We start from the raw sequence: 22,132 nt of genomic DNA on the forward strand, positions 1-22,132 counted from the left end.
TTTCTTTTATCCGCACTTTCCTTTTCTCTTGTCTATATTGAGCCGGTCTTTGGGAAATGCCTCAATGTGGCGATGGAAGTCTGTGTGCTTTTGCTTGTGTTGCCAGTTCCTTCATCCGTTCCAGAGGATGACTGTCGTTCGTGGTACTCCTGGAAGCACGGCACGATGCACAGGTTTGTCTGACATTCTGGGCAATGATATTTGGTCTTGCGCCTCAGAATGCGTCCGTGGGCGTCGATGGTATTCCAGCAGAAATTACATCCAAGTGCTGGACCCGGACGTACCACTGGACAATGACTGGATCTGGGATTGTCCAGTGAAAAATCACGGGTCTTTACCTTGTTTTCGCGTCAATGAGCAAATCCGTCAGTATTGTATTTTTTTATTATTGCTATACAATTCTAAAAGATACTGAGCCTCGCGGTCTCATAACCCTTAAAGAACGATTGGGTCACCGGAGATGCATAGAGAAAATAATTTTTACTGACTATCTAAAGATATTTTTTCCCAATATTTATATCGCTCCATGGAAATTACAAGGAACCAACTCATTTTTAGTCATTTTTCACGAGACAGCATGAAAGATTCAACTTTATTTGAATAATTGTCTCAATTCAATGACTGAACAAAAACTATTTATGATTTTTTTACTTGTATGATCATTACTATAGACATCGAAACATACATTATTTTTACCTTTCAAAATATGTTTTTTTTTTCTTAATTAGCACCTTGTCATTCAAGTAAATGCGAAAATTTTCCAGAAAATAGAATAACAAGGGATTAACTTAGTCCCTTGTTTCACAAAAATGAGGACAGAAAATTTATTTTGTGCCCCTGTACTTTAAACAAAATTGCACAAGCAATCATAAAAAGTAAAATTGTGAAAAAATTTTCTAATTACGAAATTTAATGACTTATATCATCTAAAAATTTATTAAATTCTATTTTTAAGTACATTAAAATCTCAAAAACGCCAAAAATTGAGTTGGCCCCTTGTTGAGTTGCCCTTTTTGAACAACATTTAAAGAATATTTTCCAAAATGTTTGTTTAAAATTTTTCTAAGATCTGTTTTTGAAATTTTCGCAAATCTTCTTCGGAAAAAAGAAGGATAGTGAGCAAACCTCTTCAAGGATTTATCGGAAATAAAATTTTCTGTTAATATGTGAATGAAATCTTGAAAATAGCCGAAGAAATTTTGTGGGGAGAATACTACGCTAAGAATCAGTTTCATGGAATAGCTCCCTCATTCTCCCAATACCAAGATATCCACGAATCTATAAGTATATCCCTGAGACGAAGCACTTGAATCAGGACGCGTAAGGACATGCAACCGTCCCATTTCAATTTTTAAGGCTCAACGTTATTTTAAAAGTAAAAATGACTTACCTGAGGTGACGACACAGATCGTTGTAGTTCTTCTGTCTTGACGCGAATTGACCCTGCGGTACCTGAAAAAGGTCCTAGGGAGTCCTGGGAAGGAGTGTCTGGTACAATGAGGACCGTCGGGGAGATAGTTCGCATGGCGGATGTACGGCTGGTGGAGGGTGCCGGAGGGAGGTCTGGGAGATCCTCAGAAGAGCCCTTAAGCGTAGTAGCAATGAAATGTGTGAGGTGGCTGGAGAGTGTGGTGACGCCAGAAGAAGCGGACGACTCGATAGGCGGCGATGGAGTTAAAGTGCTTGTGGGATGCGACAGCTGCCTCTGCAGCTGAAAGGGAACAGCAGGAGGGGAAGATTGACTGGGTAACAGTGGATGGGAATGCTGCTTGACCAGATAGGCGCCAGCAGATGATCCACCAGTCGTTGGAACAGACAGCAAATGCGGAGATCCAACTCCTGGAGTCGGTTCCGAAGCATGTCGCTCAATCTTCTGCGGTGGCACTCTGAGCAGATGATGGGCATAGCTCAGATCATCAGGCTCAGGACTTGCCTGGCTGGACGTGGCGTCGCTCTCCTTCTTGATACGTGGCTGTCGGATCAGCAAACGTCCCCGTTTGCTGCCCATCGTTGTCGTGGACGACGTGGCGAGACTCTTCGTTGAAGATGGACCTATCAAGGACATTTTCAATAAAAAAAACCTCAATTCCTATTTCAGCGAAAACACTCAAACCTTTTCTTTAATTGTGATATTTTAATATGTAATTAAAACTTGATTACATAATTCTACTCAATGTTCTTGTTCGTTTTTTTTTTTATCTTTCTTACTCGGGGAAAGATTATTCTATCCTCCCTCCGTTTTTTTACATTATTGTTCTCCTCTCCTCACTATCTTATTTTTTTTCATTATCAATAAATCTTAAATGTATTTTCTTTTATCATTTTTTGCAAATATTTTGCATTTATTTACTTCACCTTCTTTTACTTTAAACACGAATGCCCTATTTATATTCAATTTTTTCCTCTCATCCTTTATGATTAGAGCTAAAACATAGTCATATGTACACATACACTTTTCTTTTATACTTGTAGCGTTCTCTTTACCTCTCAACACTTGCTGCTGGTTTTCTTTTTCTTTTAATACATACAGTTATCTCCAATTTCGGTTTCCTGTTTATAAATCAAGAAACGTATATGAAGAGATTTTTGTAGAAAGTTTAGAACTTTGCTTTAAAGCAAAAATTGACTGAAAAGAAAAAAAATTATAACTAATAGCTTAGATGTTTGTAGGTAATTTTTTTTTTGAATCATCGGTAACCTAATCATCCTTAAACGGCTCATCCGATTTTACAATGTTAAAAATTATACAGTTTATATATTATAGCACTTTCTACAAAAACCTGCTCTTACAGAGATATATTCAATTAAACTATGATTCCTCCGAAGACAGAATATTAAAAATTGAAAAATGTACGCAGAAACATAAGTTTATAAATTTTGAAAAACATCATTTATATTTGATATTTCTTTTAGTTTGTTGTTAGTATTCGATCTGAATAAATTCTACCTGCAAGTTTTTCCCCATTCTTATCTTTTTCTCCATTGTACACTTATATATTAGCTTCTAATTCTGCTTGTTAAAACTTTGTAAAAATATGTTTTTCTACACACTTTCAACAAACTTTAAACAAAAAAGAACTTTACAGATCTTTCATTTTAAAGTAATTAAATCCTTGTATGTGGAAGTTTATTAGGAATATTGCATAAATATCATTGCATTTTCTTAAGTACGAAAACGAAATAAAGGGGATGACTTATTTCATTGCAGATTAAAAAGAACTTTTGAGTGTTACATTAAAGTGGATATGACTGAATTAATTTTCTGGATAGAATATATTCGGATTTTCGCAAAATATCTCTATTTAAAAGTGATTACTAACATTCTTAATCAAAATATGTAGATAGGTTACAGATATTTTGCTGCTTTCATATTCATTGCAATAAATTCAAAAGAAAATTAAATGTAACATATTTTTCGCAAAAAGCTGAATTTTGTTTAAAGAATTTGATATATTCTATATCTATTTTGTTACTAAAATTGCAGAATAAACAAGATAATTTCTTTTTGTTATTCAAGAAAATATTTTAAAACAATATTTCACGACTTTTATCTCTCTCTCTCTCTCTCTCTCTTCTCTTTCTCTGGTAGTCAAATCTTAAATTTGGCAATCTCCAGAAGAATCACAGTTTATCCAATCTTACTACCGGCGATTCTCACGCCTTTTTTAATCTCCTCAATTCTCTACTTCAGTGGAATTATTCTAAATACCATTAAACTACTCTCAGTGAAAAATTCGTTAGATTAACTATTTCAAACTGTGAATGCAAATCAAGTTTTTTTTCACGAGAACACTTTTCTTCTATATTTTTTTTCATTTTTTCTATCTCCTTTCCAATTTTTATTTATTTTTTTATGGCCACAGTTGAAGCAGATAAAAAATATATCTTATTAAATTTAATTGTGTGCCTCTTTGCAATTCACACTGAGAAATATTTCTTTCTTTTATACACATTTTTATTTAGATGATTTTTTAATATTTTTTTATGTCTTCTCTATTTTCTACTTGTTTTCTGTTTTTTTTTTTTAAATATATATTTATACCTTTATCTAAATTTAGTGCATAAATAGTGTTGTTTTTTACTTATCTATACTTTCATTTCACAATCTCATACATTTTTTTTACATCAAAAATCATTTAAAAAAAAAAATTGTTAGTAATTGATTTATAGATAATTACACACAAATAGTTGAACTAATGACTAAAACAAATATTATCTTTGATATATTTTTTACACATTAAAGACAAAAACTGAACAGTACAGTATTGTAAGTTGAGGAATGAGTACTCTTCAACATTTGACATTTATTTTGCGCACTATCAGTAATCTCACGGCGTTATCACACTTGCACATTAAAATTTTAATGTGATTCACATTAATTGTCGCTTGTGAGCGTTCAAATATATTATTTGTGTCTTTGAGTCACTTAATATTTGGGGTTTTTCTATTTATTGATAAAGAAGTGGAGTTGGCCTGTAAAAATAAGTTTAAATTTACCTAAAGCATAAATATTTTTTACATAAAAAAAATTAAAGAGAAAATCGCATTAATTTTTCGCATTAATGCTATAAATCAATTTGTATCAAATTTTGCGGGCAAAGTCTATCTTTTTATCAACAAATAGATCAAATTTTGAATATAAAATGATTCAAACACACAAATTACACATTTGGACTCTCACCAGCGACATTTAATGTGAATCATATTAAAATTTTAATGTGCAAGTGTGATAACACAGTCAGAGGGAGCGATTGGATAGTAATGCTCAACGCACAATAACTTTTGTTTCTAAATGTTTTCAAAATTTCCTATGAGAGAAAACGAGATAATTAGATCTCTGTTTCGTTCACTCTCATTGAAATGTCAAAAACATGTTTACAAAACAAAAGTTATTGTGTGTTGGACATAAAGGGGACATATTTAGAAAATAATAATAATATTCCATTCAAAACTTTATCTTTATACAATTTTCCTTTAAATTACATTTGTCTCAAAATTTATAGTTTTTTTTAACAAATTTCCTCAAAGTGTTTTTTTTTTAACTCTGTAATGCTGCAGAATATTGCAAAAAAGTTACACGAATATAAGAGTTTTAAAATAAAACAAATCACTGAGTCGATCTAAACTGATATCCTCTGGGTAGTTGTTTTTTGCAGTATTGAAAATCTGTAATATGTAAAGTTTAAACAAACCAAATTCAGGGACTATGAATAAAGTCAAGATTTCTTTGTATTATATTAATGGGTAATAGTAATTTTAAATTATTTTCGTTTAAATTGCAATTTTTGGAATTTTACTGGTATTTTCTCCACGAACTCAACATTCCGAAACGAAAAATATTCCTGATTTATTTTCCTGAAACGAACATTGTCCATTTGTGATATAATAAAATATTTATTTTTATATAATATACATTAGTCGGATCGCATTCCCTGACTGGCTATAATTTGAACCTATTTGAAACTTTCAAAGCTTTTTAGTCAATTATGAAATGCGATAAGACTGCAATATCTTAAGGGAATAAATATTTAATTTTATGTGCATGAGGTTCGGAATTTTCTTAAAAAAAAATACCAAACATTTTCTAATAGGAAAAACCCTTATACAGAAATTTAAAATGAGGCATAAGTCCGTACTTTAAAATAGCTGCCAATTTTCAGTGTTTGTTGAATATGGTAACAGATTAATTTTATTCATTTTAATAGGAATTCTAAAGCAAAAAAAAATTATATATTCTTTCGAATTTTTGCAAAATATTAGCAATGTTGATGAAATGTTCATGAAATGAGTGAATGTTAAAGGTCAAGTGTGAAAAAGACTTTGGAGAACGTATATCTTAACCGATTTGTCTAGAACTCGTTGAAAAGTGCTTCAAATCTCTCACGAATTTGAATCAATAATGAAACGCTAAACACTGAAATAAGTTACACCTCGTTTCTGTGTTTACTGAAAATTTTCATTGCAAAATACGAAACTATATCCAAAGGTTATCAGAGAGCTGAAGAAATTTTATTCATTCAAACTGAAGTCAAAGTGGGAAATTCGGTCTAATTTTTTTGTTCTTCAATTTGACTTTATTTTGCCAACGTTTCGATCCTGGATGGGATCTTCTTCAGGGCATCAAAGTGCTTAGGAGAGCCACGGTCAGGGAAAACACACAAAATTGCACTACTTTTGACTATTCCAGAGAGCTTTGAGGTATCACCTTTCATCACAGTCTTCATCTGGTGATGAGAGGTGATACCTCAAAGCTCTCTGGAAGAGTGAAAAGTAGTGCAATTTTGTGTGTTTTCCCTGACCGTGGCTCTCCTAAGCACTTTGATGCCCTGAAGAAGATCCCATCCAGGATCGAAACGTTGGCAAAATAAAGTCAAATTGAAGAACAAAAAAATTAGACCGAATTTCCCACTTTGACTTCAGCTTGTATAGGTACATCTACGGTCGAAATATAGCATTAGATTTTATTCATTCTTTTCTCTTGCTTTCATTCCAAAAAAAAATCTGGTATACGCTCTATTATTTTTTTGATCTATATTATTCATCATCTTTCTTTATCCTACCAAAAAACAGGAAGTCTACTAGGTATCCTTGAAGAGTTTAGAGATGATGTGTTTTGTGAAGAATATTTATCTTCTTTTTGTAGCCTATCTCTCCTTATTAATATAGATTACAATATTTATATTTTTCTTTATAGTAGTATGGCATGGGACAAAAACAAAATAATAAAAAGACATCAAAGAAATATACACAGTATTTTTTTCTTTTTTTGTAAGTAGAGATAAAAAGGAAAAAATCATAGACGATAATTTCACTTTGAAAAAAAAAAAAAAAAAAAAACAATATTAGTGAATTACATCGTGTTGAAATTCAACCCCTGCAGATTCATAGCCGAGGGATTGACATTGACTGGGGTGTCTGGGTACCTTTGTCGAGCCATCGGATGCACCGATGGGAATTCCACATGGCGTGTATCCAGGAAACTCATGACACCCATGGGATGAGCATGTGGTGGACACATAATAGGTGCTGAAGTTGGTGTTTCGGGCGTTGCTGATGCTGTACTGCTACTAATGGGCATATTGATGCTTGGCTGGGCGATATGTTCATAATTTTCCATGGTATTCTCCTCATTGGTGGGCGTAGCCGGAGGCTGTGGTGAAACATTCGGTTCTAACTTAATGCGACTCTTAATACTCGGTCGACTGATGGGATATCCGCGTTTTTTGTACTCCAACCACAATGTGCGATTATTCACCCCAAATAATCTGGCAGCTTTGCAGAATCCAATTCCTCCATACCTCACGGCTTCCAAAGCTCTGATAAAATTCTCATCACCTTGCGGATTTACCGAACGTTTCCGCTTCTGTGGCGCTGGCGTTGGGGCTGGTGGCTGTTGCTGCTGAACCGGTGGCTTTGTATCAATGGGCGACTGATTGGGAGTTGTGCCCTGACTATAGACACTCTGTACCAGTGATCCTTCACCCTGAGGCGACGTTGGTGTAGACAAGGGCTGCGAATAATTGTTGACGGAGATTATTTGAGTGGGATACGTCGAACCCTGATATTGTGTCATGTGAACTGATGAAGTTGAACCTGCTCCTGCACTTTCATTCCCACTACCCCCAGCACCACCACCACCAGCTCCACCACTCCCTCCTGAGCCACCCCCAGATGTCGGTTGACTTGTACTATTTCCACCATTGCCTCCTCCACCGCCACCACCTCCGCCTCCTCCTCCCTGCTGCTGATGCCCTCCATCTGGATGACTGTGAGACGCTCCACTCATGCCAATATTCGTTGGGCACGATGACAGGGCAAAACGGGGATAGCTTGACTCAACAACTGTCCATTGCACACCTGGGAGAAGGAAAAAACGAGAGCTAGTTTTAGATTTTGTTTGCCTTAATACACGATTTCAATAAAAAAAAAACTGGGACAGTTTTTCTTTTTCTCCATATTCGCTACAAATTTTCTTCCTTTATTTCTTTTCTTTTTAGCTGAGATTCTTTATAATCTCATTTATATTTCGTGTCCAAAAAAAAAAAATTTCCCCTTCTTTCAACCTCTCTCTTCCCGTCTCTCTCGTAGGATATTACTAAAATTATCCTTTCTTTAATCTACTTAGTAATCATAAATCTTACGACGAGATTCTTCATATCAATAAACAACAGTGTTACAGTGAAGTCAAAGGATTTTTTTGTTCAACTTTAATTCTATTCAATTCTTTATGTAGAATACTTTAGGCAGCAAACACATTTATTTTTTTCGCCTGCCGTTTGTTTAAACGATAAAAATGGGCGTGGCTATAAAAGACAGCACTAGATTTAACATCATGAACGGGTGAAGCTATCTGCTCTACGGCATCTAGTGGCCTAATAAATCCTATGGTTCCGTAATTTTAAGGTGTGAACACATTATAGGAAGTTTAACTGACATTATTTAAAATTTATTCTTACTATTCTTACTAAGTTTCTTACTATTACTGTGTTATCACACTTGCACATTAAAATTTTAATATAATTCACATTAATTGTCGCTGGTGAGAGTCCAAATGTGTAATTTGTGTGTTTGAATCATTTTATATTCAAAATTTGATCTATTTGTTGATAAAAAGGTAGACTTGGCCCGCAAAATTTGATATAAATTGATTTATAGCATTAATGCGAAAAATTAATGCGATTTTCTCTTTAATTTTTTAATGTGAAAAATATTTATGCTTTAGGTACATTTAAACTTATTTTTACAGGCCAAGTCCACTTCTTTATCAATAAATAGAAAAACCCCAAATATTAAGTGACTCAAAGACACAAATAACATATTTGGACGCTCACAAGCGACAATTAATGTGAATCACATTAAAATTTTAATGTGCAAGTGTGATAACGCCATTAGATTTTTTTACCCACGTTATTTAATGGATTTGATCCATGGCATTTTTCAAAAAATGTGAGGTATAGGAATATCTATAGGTCAAATTCAATAATGTACGTAAAAAAATCGAGTCCGTCATCTAAAACTTTAAAACCTTCCTCTAGAACACAGTCACAGGAAAAAATTCATTCTATAGTATAATATCGCTCTTGAATAGTTTCGGTATGATGAGATAGTGAAAATAGTGAACAAAAAAAAAGAACTTTCTTGATTTTTTTCTCTTTAATTCTTTACGACATTTCGAGAAGGGACGTCTTCTTTATTAGGTTTCGAATTAGCAGGAAAAATCATGTACAGGTGGGAGTTATACTCCGGTTTCTGTGACAGTCAGCACTTCTAAATTGTGATACAGTCCGAGTGCAGTGTAGGAATACAACTTTCCCGTCTGTACGTGATTTTTCCTCCTAATTCGAAATTCATAAATTGAACATCCATTTTCGAAACATTGTAAAAAATTAAAAAGAAAAATTTAAGAAAGATCTGTTTTTCCGACCGCTATCTGCTATAATATCGCTCATTCAATATTACAGAGCGATAACTTTCAGCAACAAATATGCTTTGAGTGGAATAGTCCAAATTTTAGTCCCACTTTTTCTTTCAATTTTGCTTCCTTTTCATTGAAATAAAATAGAGCGATAAGTAAAGAGTGAGTTATCTCTCTATAAATTCAAATAAGCGTTATGTTTGACTGGAACAAATTATCCTGTGGTTTGTTGTTAAGGCGTCTAAAATATATATGAAACTTTCGTCAAAATGGAGCATTTAAATGCAATTCTCGGATTTTTTCTACTCATTAATTTCCAAAGCATTCAACGTCAATTTGAACTATGAAACCAAATCCATATCAAAATATTGCACTACTACCACTTTGGGATAGAACCACGTGCTTAAGTTTTTAATTAACATAAAATGATATCGATAATTATTGTGTCTATTTACTCCGTAGATGTTCTAAAACGAATTTCGAAATTTCGCTTCTATAATTGAGAAAAAAAAACTGAAATGGAGTGCAAGTCCATTGTTCAAGATGTTGCATCTTTATTTTCACAAATACGATGAAAAAAAATTTTTTTTTTTGAAAACACCGACAAAGAGTATATATTAATTAAATACTTTAAAAAAAAAATCACGTGCCACATAGTAGAGGAAAAATATAGAAATTTTGAATTTTGTATTGATAATTAATTTAAAGTGCGTAATGATCTCAACACATTTTGAGAACATTTTCTCCAAAATTAAAGTTTATTAAGTATATCCTAAGCAAATGTGTAAAATAAGATCAAAATGCGTCAAATATTCCATTTGACATATTTTTTGACGAGAAATACGTCAAAACGTTCTATTTTGACACAAATAATGTCCACATGTGCAAGCTATTGATTTCAGAATGTTCCATTTTGAATTTAGATTCTCACAATTTGTATAGGTCATATTCAAAATAAAAAATATAATATACGTAATATACGTATATAATAAAAATATAATATTAGATGAGATCATATATTCTGTCAGTAGAAGAGGTAAAAAGTTTGGAGTGGTATATCTCAGCTCCTGATGAACATAATTCGATGAGTGAACTATTGTTGGAAAGCTTGGTTCATTAGCTTTCAGAATCTGGTATATGTAATTGGCTATGGGTAAATCATGGTCATCCAGAACCATTTATGTCGAAGAAGACACTTTTTGCAGCGTCATTTTTTACCATCTACTGCTGGGACCAGGAGTGACCCACAATTCTCGCACTTGGACTGTTCGTTAGAGGAACTCAAATGGTATAATTTGTGGAAGAAACTTTTTTTTGGACATCTTACTTTTTTTTATTCATCGACTTTTGCAAAAATTTTAACATTTTATACGCATAGAAAAAAAATGACAGAAATCCTTCTATCTCATTTTTTGGACAAACTAATGAAGATATCGACTTGGAATGTTCTAAGTACTCCCCCATAAGTTGATCCAAGGAATCCAAATATCATATTAATTTCATCCCCACGTCTATCCTTCCCCTCCAGAAACCACTCTTTTAGGATTTTTGTAATTTTTTCCTTGCGTGTAAAATGTTAAAATTCTTGCAAAAGTCGATGAATAAAAAAAAGTAAGATGTCCAAAAAAAAAGTTTCTTCTACAAATTATACCCTTTGAGTTCCTCTAACGAACAGTCCAAGTGCGAGAATTGTGGGTCACTCCTGGTCCCAGAAGTAGATGGCCAAAAAAGACGTTGCAAAAAGTGTCTTCTTCGACATAAATGGTTTTGGATGACCATGATTTACCCATAGCCAATTACATATACCAGATTCTGAAAGCTAATGAACCAAGCTTTCCAACAATAGTTCACTCATCCAATTATGTTCATCAGGAGCTGAGATATACCACTCCAAACTTTTTACCTCTTCTACTGACAGAATATATGATCTCATCTAATATAATATATGCGGGTGACTTTGACACCCTTCTGTTCGTTAGCTTTTCTTTAATTCTAATGTTTAAGAACGGTTTGATGAGACATGGAAGATCGGTTCGGTAAAGACCATCCTTAAGTTCTAGAAGTAAAGAAAAGCTTACGAACAGAAGGGTGTCAGTCACCCGCACTAACGGTAAAAAATATTGTATTATGAAAGAGAAAACGTGATTTAATTAAACATAGATTTATAATGTCAATATCTTTTAAACACTATTTTGCCTTTGTTAATGAGCTCCACACTTTGAGAGGAATTTAGTTAAAAATGGAGCAATTTTATACGATTTATTTCAAATTCTTTACTTTGAACGAAATCGTTTGCAGATGTTCATGTAATTTGTGTCAAAAGGTGTCAAAAGTTCTTAATTTTGACAAAAAATTTCTTATAATGTGTTCGATAGAATACTTGAATTTAAACTCTTTACTACTTTTACTTCATTGATATTTTTGAATTTTATTAATTTAAATTCATCTACTGAATATTTCTTTTAATATGTCCATATTTATATCAAATATGTTTATTGTTATAGTTGAAATTAAGATCAGAAAAATGAAAATATTTAATTATACTTTTCAATAGTTATTTTGAGCTATTATCATAGTATCCCATTAGAACGGTAGCTATATTTTTGCTGAAATTTCAGCACTTAAGACCACTCCATATTGTAAAAATTATTGTCAAAATGGAGTATTTGAAGTCAACTGTTTGCACAATTTGGCAATTTTTCATAATCTACACTATTATCAATATTTTTTATATAAAAAAAACTCATGGAATAGTTTAGCAGAAAATTATTGTTACAATAAAGGTAATGTGTTTGCAGCTTCAAATGTCCATTCAAGAACGAGGAGAAATATTCACTCAGCCCCAACTACAAGTTTTCTTTGTATAAAAAATAAGAACAAATGGATCGAATACAAGCTCTCGCCTTTTCCCAGATCGCAATTGGATTGACAATTGTTTACTTTTTTTGTTTTTTTTTTGCATCACTCCCGTCCAACACTTCCTCTCAAGTTATTTAAATTTGTTTTACTCTTCTTTCCTTTTCTACTTACAATAATAAAGCTAAGCAGTATACAGATATTGAAAAGACATAACACTTAACACAATTTTATTGCTTCTTATTGTTTTTACTGTCTTTCTTAAAAAAAATAGAACAATTAAAAAAAGACGGGTAAATTACCAACATTTCTTGCCGATGAGTGTTTTGAAAAGTTGCAAGAGTTCATAAGGATTAAAAGAAAAAAAAATGTACAATTATGTGTATTACGCCTTCAAATGAACTCTCATCAAAATAAGAACAAAAAAATATGAAATAGGTGGAGAAAAAGTGTAGTTGCACATTTCTTTTATTATAGCAAAAGAAACTACACTGTTGCCCTCACTGCACATTACAAGAGAATTATCTCTATCTCTTCTTTCGCGTAAATGCTTAGCAAAAAAAATATACAGCAAAGTGATATATTGAGAAGAGAATCCTTCTGTTTCTTTAAGCTTTAGTGTGTACTTTATACATTTTTTTCAACACAGGTCTTTTTGAAATCTAAACAAGGTGGAAAAGTAACAGGGAGGAGAAGTGTGCGAAAGAAAAGGTCTTTGAGTAAACAAGAACAGCGATTTTTAAGGGTTTCTTATAACAGATATTACAAAAAAATGCTACTCACCAGAATGCTGAGACTGTGGCTGAGAGACTGATGGACCCTGGCCTGATGACGATGATCCAGTAATGTCCAAAGGCATTGGTTGTGACACATGATCTAAATCAGTGTCGGTTTTCTTCAAAATAGAATTTTGAGGAAATTTAATTAATGACTTTTAACTGTTAAAAAAAAAGAATAAACTAAGTAAAGAAATTTAACTGAGTTTAAGGGGTAACATCTAATTGAATTCCTAAAATTAATGGTTTTTGTTTTTTAAGATAACCTAGAGGTTAGCTTCAGAGCGCACACCTTTCGATTTTTTTTTAAATTTGTTTTTCTTATTTTGCTCTCTTTTGCTTATTTAAACCTGCGGAATCCTAATCTGATTGCATAAGGGAAAGTGCCCATGTTTCGTATGATCCCAAGCTTTGTGATGTCCAAATTTTTCTTATGTTTCTTAATAAATGATGTTACGAGGAAATTTCTCCAGCGCAGCGGCTGATAAACCGAGTGGTAATTCCCGTTGGATAAAATTTGTCCACTGAGAGAAATCCGAAAAAGTTAAAATAACATTCCGGAAATGTTAATTTTACCCTGCAGTATTGATCCAAAATCGGTGTAAATATTACCCTTTTTTGGTGTATTAGGGGTTAAAGTTTCATGTTAATTTTACCCTTAAAAAGGTGTAAAATTAACATGAAAAAATGTTGATATATTTTTACACCTACAAAGTGTTAAAGTTATGAGGAAAACATGTTAATCGCACCCTCTTTTTTTCTCAGTGTCTATGTGACCCTCGTTTTGCATCTCTGCATTAGTTTAGTTTTAGTTTCTGTTAGATTGTCGAGTGATCTCAAAATTATTCTTCCAAAGAAGTGAAAAGTGATTGATGCTGGTGAGAGGGTTCCTTAGAACTTTATATGGGAAAGCAAAACAGAGAGAGCCCACCACATAAGGGAAATTTTCACTTACGTAACAATGAGACTCATTGCATCCATATTTTTAAAACTATAGGGAAAAGTGCGCGGTTTTTATGACCAGCGCACAATAACTTTTATTTGTAAACATGTTTTCAAAATTTCCCATGAGAATGAGCGAGATGACTAGATCTAGATCTCACTCACTCTCATAGAAATGTCAAAAACATGTTTACAAAACAAAAATTATTGTGCGTTGGGCATTAGAATAAATTTTTTATTTATTTTTATTATTATTTATTATCATCTCTCTATTTCCTTTTTGACCCACCCCGTGCGACGTCTTAGCGTCGGTTCCAACCTACTCCGGGATGAAAACGATGGAAAATCCCTTCGCGGAGTCACATTTATTCAGAAACATAGGAAAAATTTAGTGACTTTGTGTTCTCCTAGAAATCTCTCCACTTTCTATTTAATTAATTCTATTGAGTGAAAAAAAATATTAGATATACGTTGAAATATCATAAAAGAAAGTAATAAAAAGGAGTATTTTCAAATTTAAAAAAACATCATTGAAGTTTGAACGAAGACATATTTCTCAAAAATAGTACTTTTGAATGTTTTATTTTTGATCTGGTAATAAAAATTAATCTTTAATTTAAAATTTTCCTGTTGATCTTTATTTAATACCACCATTGTGAAAATATTTCTAAATAATTAAATTTCTATAACCAAGATATCTTTGAATAGTTTTTTTCGAAAAAAAAAGAAAAAAATGAATGTTTTAGTAAGTTACTGATAAAAATTTCTCAAGAATTAACTGCATTAACTGAATTAACTGGAGTATAAAATGACATACAAAAATAAATAAAGGGGGTCTGGGAACTTCGAGTTTTTCGTATTGCAAGTTCTGAGGCCCAGCTATGACATACTAAACTTTGAGCCTCATTTATACTTATAAAAGTTATTAAGAAAACATAAAGGGGGTCTTCAAAATGGTGGAAGGAACACGAACGGCGAGGAAGGGATTTATTAGATTTATTATTATTATAATAAATAATAAATGGTGGCACAATTTTTCGTAGAGGAACTTAGGCCTTTCCGCAAAGGGAGTTCGGGATAGTATTATTACTTTTTTCTTATACAGGGATAGGGTTGACTCCGTTGACTCCCATGCCCCGTGGAATGAATTGCAGTGAATCTAATTGGATGCAATTCAAAGATTTTTAACGACAGAAAATTCCTAGTGACCTAAAGGGACATTTGAACGCGGGACACTTGCATTACAGAGATGGTACTCTGCCACTTGATCCAGCGAGTGTCCTTGGGGGTCAATACAAAAAATTGCGATTTACCGTTTACCGGTTCTCAACCGATTTGAACCGATTCATAAATCTCTGAAAAGATCCCCCAAAATAGTTTTAAAAGTAATAAGATTGATTTTCAGATAAAATTTTTTTTATCGGTTATTAACCGGTTCATTACCTATTCAAAACTGATTGGAACCGGTTTAGTTTTGTCCTAAATTCCAAGACCTTTCCAACGACCCCAAACATGACCACATTTGCTTGATAAATGCGCACTCTAGTGTCTTTTTAACCTTTGACATTGAAAAACCGTTATTAGGAATGATTCAACGATATTTTTGTATATGGAATAAATGTTCGCCTGGATAATCTCTAAAACATATCCAAAAATGTAAAAAATCCCACGACGCGTTTTCGATCAATCCCAAAAAAACCTAGTTTTGGATGGGAAGGAGGGGGTGAGGGGGGGGATGGGTCAACTTATGGGGGGGCCCGAAGGTCCCACGTCTCTATCTCTAACCGTTTGCCCTCTAGAGCTGATGACAGCCGGACGGACAGTCGGACAGATGGACAAACAGTGTGACGACATTTCTCAGAAATCGTCTGAAACGTGAAGATTTGTTAAGAAAAGTGGTCTCGGGGGGTGGAAGGTGGAAATTTGGGGAGGTGAAAAAATCGAGGGATTATATATTGCTCTTTCCGTAGAGTTCGAGCAGTAATAAAATAAATCGCACAACGTATATTTGAGTAACCTCGAAAAACATAATTTTGGGTTCAGGCCTAGGCATAATTGCTATAATTTCCTATCAATCAAGATTTTTTTGGAAATTTGACTTAGGATTGTATTATTAAAGAAAAATCACCTATTAGATTCTGAAAAAAGCAATAAAATTGATTGCTCTAGAGGATTTTGAGAACTTCGGGAACTGGACCAGACCTCTAGTCAGAAAACTACACAACGCCAGTAACTTATGGACGCACAGCAGACAAACATCGTGACGTCATTATTTAGAAATCGTCTGAATCGCGAAGATATAATGCTGAAAACAAGTGATCCCTGAAGGGTGGAAGTTAAAAAATGTTGCGGGCAGAGGTATAAAAAATCGAAAGATTATATCGCTCCTTGGAAATTGCAAGGAACTAACTCAGTCTTTTTTTGCCATTTTAAGATTTTAATGCACTTAGGGGGAAGTGGGGCACACTTGAAATTGGCATTCATCATCTATTTTTAATTACAATTGAGCCTTATGCCCAACGTACAATAACTTTTGTTTAGTAAACATATTTTTGACATTTAAATGAGAGTGAGCGAGATCTTGATCTAGTCATCTCGCTCACTCTCACAGACAATTTTGAAAACATGTTTACAAACAAAAGTTATTGTGCGCTAGGCATTATCGTAATATAATTTAGCTGCATAAACATTTTGAGAAGCTAAATCACATTTTAATATGGCTCTGATCCACTTATACATTAGAGAAACATCCAAATCTGAAAGGCGCCCCACTTCCCCCTATTGTCTCTACTTTCAAGCGAGATACAAAATCTACAAAATATTAACAGGATAAAGTGAAAAATAGCTTCATTTTTTATTAAACTCGCTACTCCCTGCTCAATTAAATAGAAATGTATTAAATAGATTTTGTCCAAATATTAAGATTATAATATACACAAAATTGAAATTTTCATGGTCTTTTGAAAAAAAAATGGCTCAGAATAAGTTGGCGTCTTGTAATTTCCAAGGAGCGATATATTTCACTTTTTGCGAAGTTCGAATAGTAAAAAAAAAACTTACCACAACAATTGAATGATGCTGCACAGCTCCCTGCTCATCGACACTCTCCTGCGATGACTCGTGCTGAGGCTGTTCGGTGTCGGAGCTAGGTGACTCCTTGATGATGCGGGCATTGCTGATGGTGGACGTGAGATTGCTGGCGGTACCGAAAGAGCTCATAGGATCCATGTGGGACATGTGAATAGTCGACTGACCTTGTCCACTTGGGCCCCCCTCCATGTTACTATGCTCCTCTCCCGAAGTCCTTTCCGTCGTGGAAACTGATCCTGAGCCCTGCCGAAAGTCATCATCGGTGACATAATGCTCCTTGCGTATGGGATACTCTGGCATTCCAGTTGAACTCTTCCGCAACCGCTTCCTCCTGGCAGCAGGCGACATTGTGGCCGGCGATGGTGTTCGCCGGCTGTGAATATGTGTTGCCTGCTGCTGTTGCTGTTGCTGCTGCTGCTGCGTACCAACGGTTGCGGTCTGTTGCTGACTGGACTGCTGCCGATGGAGGAGAGAATGTTGAGTATGGGATGTGCGCCATATAGACTCACCATCATCATTCACAATTACATTTGTCGTCAATGTCTCAGTGTCTGATGATGAGGACTTGCTTTCGGACTTGCTCAATGATGCAGCATCTGACATTTCGGCTAGACCCTTTATCTTTAGCATCTCCGCTGTTTTAATTATATGCGGCAGCCTCTCCTGTGACACATTCACTTCCCCGTAGTACATAAAATCCACCAGCGTCTTTAGATCACTGTACCGGACATCCTTGAGAATCACTATTGGATGGCGGCATGGATTCGATGTAAACAGACTCTGCGTGAAACAAATTTGGTTTATGTTCCGACATTATTATTATCATTAGTTTTGCCCAATGCACAATAATTTTTGTTTTGTAAACATGTTTTCGACATTTCAATGAGAGTGAGTGAGATCTAGATCTAGTCATCTCGCTCATTCTCATAGGAAACTTTGAAAACATATTTACAAACAAAAGTTATTGTGCGCTGGGCATTTTATTAAAATTTAAGGCTCTGTTAATATGCCCTTTGGTTGTGCGTGTTTAATGAATCAAAAATTAAAAAGAAAAATAAAACCTGTCTTGAAATAATTTTATCAGCAAAAAAATAATTATTCTGTCCAGAGGGTGAAATACGATGAAATTGAGAAAATGTAACATCGTGTAGTTTCTCCGGGAATACATTCTTGCATCAGATTAGAAGATAGAATGCATTAAAAGAACATTTCTATCTTTAGATTTGATGCTTTAAAGTTTAAAACTTAAATCTTAAAATCATTTCGCTCCATTTGAAGAAAAACAAGACTAGTGTCAGTGTTAATAAAGCTCAATTATTAATCTCAAAATTTTAGAAATAAATCGTTGTCAAATTTTTAAAGAAAACTGAAATGTGTTTGGAATTTTTCATCTTATGATCTTCATTCCAATTGACAGGTTTGAAATCGAGGACATTCCATAAGGTTGATGTCCAGGAACAATTTAGAGAAGAAAAGGTAGATTTTCCTAGAAAAAAACCATAACCTTTTCATATCCCCAAATTAACTGATAAATAACAAAATAGTCTTTCTTTGTATTATTATACAATACAATTATTTATTTCATTTTGGAAAATTATTTTTAAATCTTAAACGTAGCAGATTATGGGCTCTATTCTGCGAATAAAGATAAAGATAAATATAAAGAAATAAAGATAAATATAAAGTTTTGGTATTCTCCAATCAAGATTTCAAAATAAAGCTGTCAAATATCTTTATTTTTAGCTTGGATAAAAATATTTCAAGATTTGGTATTCTGCGCCCAAGATTTCAAGGTGATTCTAACCTCAATATTCTTTATTTTTCATAAAGATTTCAAAGGTGGTCTCGAGGTGCTTTGAAATCTTTATTTGCGTTTTGAAACTTGTTTGAAAAGCATTGAAGCCATGAAAGATCTTTTAATTTATTAGAAAATTTAAGGATGCAGAGGCAGTATAACAAGGGTAATACGCTAATACATTAGGAACACAATAAATACAACTTTATTTTTTTTTTATTTCAACAAAAAATACTTATATTCAGTCATAATTCGAAAAGATGTACTATTTCAGAAGGTAAAATTTTGATTAATTAAAAATTTAAACTGAATTTATTCACTAAATATTATAGTTCAACAAAGATTGTGGAAACTGCTCTCTCTTGGAGTTCGAGCAGTTAAAATCGTTGGTATTAGAAATGATCCTTTGTACCCTTATGTATATCCATTTCTTATATTTAGAAATTGTTAAAGGTAGAGCTCACCAAGGAGTTCCCAAGCTTTTCCCATTCAATCATCTCATTTTCTCTTCTTTATGCCAGGCATTCCGTTTTTATTTGAATGAGTCTGGCTAGACTTTTCCTAAGAACGTCCAGTTTGCTTTTTTATGGTTGTCGGCTTCCTACACAATCCTAGCCCTCGTTATTGTTACAGGTACTTTATTTGCCGAAGCTTTAAGTTTAGGATCTAGAGGAATTTCCTCGACTAGAACCTCATACGTTTTATAACACAGTGACCATTATTTTTCAATCTAATGACAATGACAGTGATGAACCGGTAGCTGAGAGTTATCTGGGTTCTCTATGACTGACTTGAAGTTGAAGGGATCCCTTGCATCTGTTTTGCTGCCAGATGTTTCCTGATTCTTAAACCGGTAAATCCATCTAAGAAATTTTGTAAAAAGTGCACTCAAAAATCTACATTAAAAACAATTGAACATGAAATTCGGGGTTTCTGTACCTTAATCCAATCGTCTAAAATTTATAAAACATTTCCTCTGATTTCTTGGTGTTCCATCAATTTCAAGCTCTTTTTGTTCCGGAAATATTTTTTTTTTCTCAAAGTACGTGAGTGAGAAGTGTATGAAAAGTGAAATTATTTCCAGGACTTGTACTTAAGGTTGTCAATTTTGTAAGCTATTTCATACCACCCGAAAGATTTTCCTCGTCCACCACAATTTTAAAAGAAAATTTCCACTCCTTGTGAAAATTAACTAGAAAAAATATCTCCTACCAAGAAATCGGCTTGGTTGACTAAAGTGCCAAAATGACAAGGCATAGGGGAGACTGGGGCACATGTAAACATTTCCGATAGATGCGAATTTGAGGTGATTTTCCAAGCACACAGTTATTTTTTGGAAAATCTTTCTTAGCTCATGTTTTACCCTTGGGTATAGGCAATACATCGAGGGTAATGCGAATGCTGGAAAACAATTGAGTTTTCCATAAAAATAAAATTTGTGTCACTGTGCATTTTTCTCTTTTCACAAAATACCTGGGGTAGAAGTAAACACTTTCTGAGGAGGATGTAAACACCCTTTTTTCCACCCTTGAAATTAACTTTGCACAACTTTTAGTTATTTTAATTACGTAAGAAATATATAAAGACTGTATATTATTCAAAAAATCACTACACTTTTTACAAAGAATAATTAAAATAGCAAAAAAACTAAAAGCATGCAAATCAAAGACATTTTTTTTAAAATTATTTTCCCCATATTTTGATATCATGCGACTTTTTATTGAACACAGCCAAAGAAAAATTTCCCACCATGAGATGCAATACCAAGAAAAATATTTTGCGATTCATTCTACACTCGCGACATCTACAATTACGGGGAAATTGCCTGTTTACATCTACCCCAAATGCTGTTTTCTGACTAATTATTAATCCTTTTAATATAATGAAAATCTCAATTTCTCTAGTAAATGCATTAATCTAATCCTAAGAGATGTAGGAAAGAACTGGTATTGCTACATTTCGATTATTTTACACAGTTTTAAATTTCCAGGTGGAAATTCAAATCGCCAAAATAATCGAAATTTCAACATTTTCGGGAAAAATGATTTTTATTTTTAAAGTATTAGGATTTTATTGACCAATTCATCTGTGGACACACATCCTCATGGTATCAATGAATGCTTATGGGTTTTATCCTGTGGAGTCTTAAAATTAATGAAAATATTCACAGTGTTTACAACTACCCCTGTTTACTACTACCCCAGTTCCCCCTAAGTGACAGTTTGGATATTGAAATCTTTATTTTCGTTTCTTCGACTTTATATCCAAGATCGCAGAATACCAAATCTTGAAATTTTTAAAATCTTTTTTTGAAACTTTATCTTTATTCGCAGAATAGAGCCCTATATTTGGGAATGCTCTGCATTTTTTCTTAATAAAATATATAATTCGAAACATCCTTACGGCCCTTGATAAAATAAGCTTTCGGACAAATAGAAAAATTCACCGGGAAAGGAGAGGGAGAGAGACAGAAAGGTTCCCATACTCACTTCAAAGTAGGTGCTGCAGGCGGATAGGACGACTTTGTGGGCCTGCAGCTGGCTCCCGTCAGCCGCCAGCGTGACATCCACCAGCGTCTCATTGTGCAGAAGGGACGAGAAAACCGAGATGAAATTAGGCTGGTGATTGTTCCAGCGCAAACAAAATTGTTGAACGGACATTTTCACTGCATTGGCCTGAGAGAGAGCGAGAGAAGAACAGTATGAATGAGAGAGTGCAAAAGTGGCACAGAAAACTCTCTCCGAAAGAAATCCACAACATATCCCACATCGCCCCCACAGCCCCTATGCAGATCCCAAGGAACTTCCCTGTTCCTGAGCTCCAACTGAAGAGGCGGGGGCGTCATCTCAGTGTAATTTACCTTTGGCTTGCTGAGACCTTGAACCTATGACGTCATCGGGCGACAATATTGTATGAATTTGAGCATAAATCGACCACTTGAAAACCACCAAATACACGATATCACTCACTTGCACCACAAACCAAACAATTGCTATATTTTCAGCACGTTTTTTGCACACCCTTACAGTGAATTTTAGTGAAAAATATTCACGAAAAATATGGCTCCGATTTAGGAAGCTATGGACGTGACAGTAGACTGAAAAAAATTCAAAATGGCTGTCGCCGACTCAAACTTTTCGTCATCAAATCGGACAGTTGGTGGTACCGAAAAAAGTGACAATTAGTTCATCCGAGATTCAATCCAAAACATTTTCAAAGAATAATCCACTGATTTTCCTAGGGACAATTCCAAAATTC

The 22,132-nt window shown here is 33.8% G+C and overlaps 1 protein-coding gene across 6 annotated transcripts; it reads right to left on the reverse strand.

The window, feature by feature from the left end:
- Positions 1–21: 21 nt before the first annotated feature.
- On the reverse strand, positions 22–21,999 carry LOC129800893 (longitudinals lacking protein, isoforms H/M/V). 6 transcript variants are annotated; one of them, XM_055845627.1, is made up of 7 exons: positions 21,735–21,999; positions 21,364–21,549; positions 17,608–17,859; positions 17,050–17,532; positions 13,055–13,166; positions 1,391–2,052; positions 22–338 (listed from the first exon to the last, which is right to left on the reverse strand). In XM_055845627.1, exons 2-7 carry the CDS (start codon positions 21,532–21,534, stop codon positions 33–35), a joined length of 1,986 nt encoding a protein of 661 aa, XP_055701602.1. In that variant the 5' UTR covers positions 21,535–21,549; positions 21,735–21,999; the 3' UTR covers positions 22–32. The 6 variants fall into 6 exon arrangements, with proteins under 6 accessions (XP_055701602.1, XP_055701600.1, XP_055701597.1 ...); XM_055845625.1 differs by having other exon boundaries at positions 17,050–17,535; positions 21,735–21,994; XM_055845622.1 differs by having other exon boundaries at positions 17,050–17,859; positions 21,735–21,994.
- Between the last annotated feature and the right edge of the window lie 133 nt (positions 22,000–22,132).

Source organism: Phlebotomus papatasi, chromosome 2, assembly GCF_024763615.1.
Source record: "Phlebotomus papatasi isolate M1 chromosome 2, Ppap_2.1, whole genome shotgun sequence".
In the NCBI taxonomy this organism is placed as follows: domain Eukaryota; kingdom Metazoa; phylum Arthropoda; class Insecta; order Diptera; family Psychodidae; genus Phlebotomus; species Phlebotomus papatasi.